The sequence below is a fragment of the Meleagris gallopavo genome, unplaced genomic scaffold (assembly GCF_000146605.3).
Source record: "Meleagris gallopavo isolate NT-WF06-2002-E0010 breed Aviagen turkey brand Nicholas breeding stock unplaced genomic scaffold, Turkey_5.1 ChrUn_random_7180001845665, whole genome shotgun sequence".
NCBI classification, from domain to species: domain Eukaryota; kingdom Metazoa; phylum Chordata; class Aves; order Galliformes; family Phasianidae; genus Meleagris; species Meleagris gallopavo.
Window position 1 is genome coordinate 1 of NW_011113772.1, and position 4,130 is coordinate 4,130.

The 4,130-nt window shown below is 57.4% G+C and overlaps 1 protein-coding gene across 3 annotated transcripts; it reads left to right on the forward strand.

Annotated features, from left to right (window-relative positions):
* Window positions 1-1,145: 1,145 nt before the first annotated feature.
* On the forward strand, window positions 1,146-4,124 carry LOC104915703 (zinc finger protein 501-like). Of its 3 annotated transcripts, none has more exons than XM_010726624.3 (5): window positions 1,146-1,462; window positions 1,737-1,818; window positions 2,000-2,126; window positions 2,707-2,817; window positions 2,921-4,124. In XM_010726624.3, exons 2-5 carry the CDS (start codon window positions 1,795-1,797, stop codon window positions 4,099-4,101), a joined length of 1,443 nt encoding a protein of 480 aa, XP_010724926.1. In that variant the 5' UTR covers window positions 1,146-1,462; window positions 1,737-1,794; the 3' UTR covers window positions 4,102-4,124. The 3 variants fall into 3 exon arrangements, with proteins under 3 accessions (XP_010724926.1, XP_019466519.1, XP_019466520.1); XM_019610974.2 differs by having other exon boundaries at window positions 2,924-4,124; XM_019610975.1 differs by having other exon boundaries at window positions 2,719-2,817.
* Window positions 4,125-4,130: the final 6 nt, after the last annotated feature.

A 4,130-nucleotide genomic window follows, 5' to 3' on the forward strand; every position in this document is an offset into this window, starting at 1 on the left:
TGCAGCCCGGGCTGTATATGGAGGGGCGCAGGAAGGGGTTGGAGCTGGGACAGCGAGGAAGTGAGCGGAGGAGCTCAGCGTGCTCTGCTGCCCGCTTGGCTCTCTGTAACACAGCCCGGCTGGGACCGCGTTTCTCCCTCTGGGCCACGGGAGGCACGAGATGACCTCGCTCCGCAGCTCTGCACGCATGGATCGACGGAAGCGTTAAACTCCCCGGTGCCTCCTTTTGAGTGTCTGAATGTGAAGCCTCCAAGGGGGGACTTTCCCCTCCCCTCCCCTCCCGGCAGCCCGCAGTTTTCCTTCGGGGACTCAGCAGGCAACAGATCTGCCTCTAGCGGCCCTTTCAGCGCGCTTAGCGCTGGGCTGATGGCTCACCTGGGGTTGTGCAAACCCCTGCCAAGGCTTTTGTTCAGGCTGTCCCGGCAGCTTTAGCCCACAGCTGCGGGCCCTGAGCACGTCCAGCATCTGCGCCAGCTCCGGCACTGGGCTGTGTAATAGACGCCGAAAAGCTGACAGGCTGTGGGCTGACTGGAGCACACGCTGAGAACGTCAGCAAAGTGCAGCCCGGGCTGCCTCGTGCAAAGGGCGCACGGTGCGGGTCTCTACGGCTCTCACACCGGAGAGCGTCCCCTGCAAGTGAGCGCCGTGGGCGTGCTGAGCTGAATGGGAAGGAGCGCCCCCTCACGGGGGACGAGGGAAATGCAGCCGCCGAGGCATTCTGGGTGCGGATGGCTGCGGATGGCGCGCATCCAGCCGGAGCCTTCGGGTGCTGTCGGGTGGGCAGAGGGCTGAGATACTGACAGCTCTGCCCAGCAGTGAGAACTACAGTGAGGGAACCGGGCTTTTTTTGGCTTGGAGGAGAGAAGGCGCCGAGGAGACCTCATTGTGGCCTTCCGGGACTTGAAGGAGATGCATAAACTAGAGGGGGAACGGCTGTTTACATGGGTGGATAGTGAAAGGACAAGGGGGAATGGTTTTAAATTGAGACAGGCAAGATTTCGGTTAGAAATTAGGAGGGAGTTTTTCACTCCGAGGGTGGTGACGCAGTGGAAGAGGTTGCAACCATAGAGGTTGTGGATGCTGCATCCCTGGATGCGTTCAGGGCCAGGCTGGATGTGGCTCCAGGCAGCCTGGTGTGGTGGATGACGACCCTGCACATAGCAGGGGGTTGAATCTAGATGGCCATTGTGGTCCTTTTCAACCCAGGCCATTCTATATTTCTGTGATTACCTTCAGATCTTCACTGTAACGCATCACCTTAGAGAAGCTCACGAACTTGCAAACTAACGTTGGGTCTCTTACAGAAGATCTGCGTCAGCAAGGTGTCTTGACGTCAAGCTGAGAGGGCTCTCCGTACAGGTGTGACCTTGAGAGACATCCCTGATTGTGGGGACATCCTGTCGTGCAGCCCGTTGCTGTGCAGGAGGGCTCAAGGGGAGCTTGGGCTGCTCCCTGTTTAGGGGTAAGATGACCGACTCCTTGCTATGCACTGCCTTTAGGCATTCAGTCCCTGTACCCTCAGCTGCTGAACCGTGTGTCAGTGCTTTCTGCCACCCAATTGAAGTCAGCTTTGTGACCTGTAATCAGCTTTAGCCAGAGTGTTACCAGTGCTGTTGCTGCTTGCCTTCCTGTGCAAGGCCAGCTGTGCCATCCCCAGGCAGTGCCCTGCAGCTGGGCTGGGACAGGGACTGCTGCGTTCCATCACAGCTCCCCCGCCATTGCTCTTGTCCCTGCAGGCTCCAGTTCAACTCCTGCCTTCCAGCCGTGATCGTCTCACCTGCAGGAGAGCAGCAGATGGCCGCAGCGCATCCATCTCAGGTAGGGGCTGGGGGAAGCGGGCAGGAGAAGGGCGAGGGATGTGAATGCAGGGGGGAGAGGGAGGTGGCTTCAGCCAGCGTGTGCTGGGGCCAGAGAAGCGGCCGGGACGGGAGTTTGTGTCCTGTGCGAGCTGCTTCCCTGGGCCTGGGCTGTTCCCAGCAAGGAGCCTCTTTGCTTGCAGGAGCCCGTGAGCTTTGCGGAGGTGGCCGTGTATTTCAGCAGGGACGAGTGGGCGCTGCTGGACCCTGCGCAGCGAGCGCTCTACCGGGACGTGATGCTGGAGACGTACCAGTGCGTGGCCTCGCTGGGTGAGGGCTTTGCTGCCTTTTTCTCTCGTTAGGGCTGTGCAGAATGAGCCTCTGCAGACTGGGTCTTGAATAGTCACCGTGCAGTTACATATTGATCACTACAACAGCAGCAAAGGAAATACTGGGAAGCGTGAGTTTCAGGAGGGATTTGTATGCTCTGCACTCTGATAAAAGCCCCGGTGTCAGTGCTGGCCAGCAGGCATCAGCCAGGAGGGAGAAAACCAGCCCTTGTGTTGCTGCACTGCATGGTGCCACCAGCTCCAGCTAACAGATGGCTCCCTGCTTACTCCTTTACAATGTAGGATTTTGCATTCAGTTGCCATAGACATTTTGACGCCTTGGTGATAGGTACGTTGCCAGAAAATAAACGTGCCGTTCACAAGTTAATTTTAAAGAAAATATCCCTTCATAATTTTCAGAGTTGTAAAAGCATTCTTTGCTCCAAAGGAAGCTGTGGGCCCAGTGTCATTCAGGCCCCAAGTGTGGTTTCTCCCTGGGAAGGGACACAGTGGAGATGTTGAGCAGGCACTATGCCAGAACGATGGAAATGCTCTCATCTCCCCTGTTTCTCACATCGAAGCTCCACTTCCAGCCCCCAAGCCCGTGCTGATCTCCCTGCTTGAAGGAGGGGAAGAGCCCTGTATCCCAGATGTGCGCAGCCCTGAGGCCGCTCCAGGAGACCTCAGCCCAGGTGAGGTGGTGGAGCGATGGAAGAGGTTGGGGCTGGAAGAGCCGTCTCCGTCTGTGTTTTATTTTGGGCACTGTGCGCTATTTCTGGATTTCCTGTCATCCAGCAGGAACTGGGATTTCAGATGTGTTGGAGGATCTGCAGGAAAGCGGTGCGGCCGAAAAGTGCTGGGGTAGTGTCTGTGTGGAAGAAATCAGAAGGGATGTCCAAGGAGGCCTGGAGCAAGGTCGGAGTGAGCGCATCATGGAGCCGCTGGGAAACTGCGTGCCAAAGACAGGAAGCAGCCCGCTGGACTTGAACACAGGCCGAAAGGAGCCTGAAGAACCCAGGAGCAAGGATGTGAGCCAGACGAAAAAGCAGAATCCATGCGCAGAGTGTGGAAGTAGCTTTGAAAAAGATTCCGGCGTCGTTAACCGCCAGGGCAGACGCTCAGCAGTGAGTCCATACAAGTGCTCTGAGTGCGGGAAGAGCTTCAAAAGGAGCTCCCACCTCACCTACCACCAGCGCTTCCACACAGGAGAGAGTCCCTACAAGTGCTGCGAGTGTGGGAAGTGCTTCAAAAGCTGTTCTGAACTGAAGCGCCACCAGCGCAGCCACACGGGGGAGAGGCCCTACAAGTGCTGCGAGTGCGGGAAGACGGTGAAAAGCAGTTCCCACCTCATCTACCACCTGCGCTTCCATAGAGGAGAGAGACCGTTTCGTTGCTCCGAGTGTGGGAAGAGCTTCAAGAGCAGCTCTGATTTGAAGCGCCACCAGCTCTTCCACACGGGGGAGAGGCCCTACAAGTGCTCCGAGTGTGGGAAGAGCTTCAAGAGCAGCTCTGATTTGAAGCGCCACCAGCTCTTCCACACGGGGGAGAGGCCCTACAAGTGCTCCGAGTGTGGGAAGAGCTTCAAGAGCAGCTCTGAACTGAAGCGCCACCAGCGCTTCCACACAGGGGACAGACCCTACAAGTGCTCCGAGTGTGGGAAGACCTTAAAAAGCCATTCCCACTTCGTCTACCACCAGCGCTTGCACACGGGGGACAGACCCTACAAGTGCTCTGAGTGTGAGAAGAGCTTCAAAAGCAGCCACGAATTGAAGCGCCACCAGCGCATCCACACAGGGGAGAGACCCTATAAGTGTCCAGAGTGCGGGAAGAGCTTCAAAAGCAGCTCCGACTTGAAGCGCCATCAGCGCATCCACACAGGGGAGAGGCCTTTTCAGTGCCCTGAGTGCGACAAGAGCTTTCAACGAAGGTGCAGTCTCAGCGCCCACAAGCACATCCACAGCGCACACGGGCCGTAGAAGCATCTCAAGACTCTGGGAACCTTCAA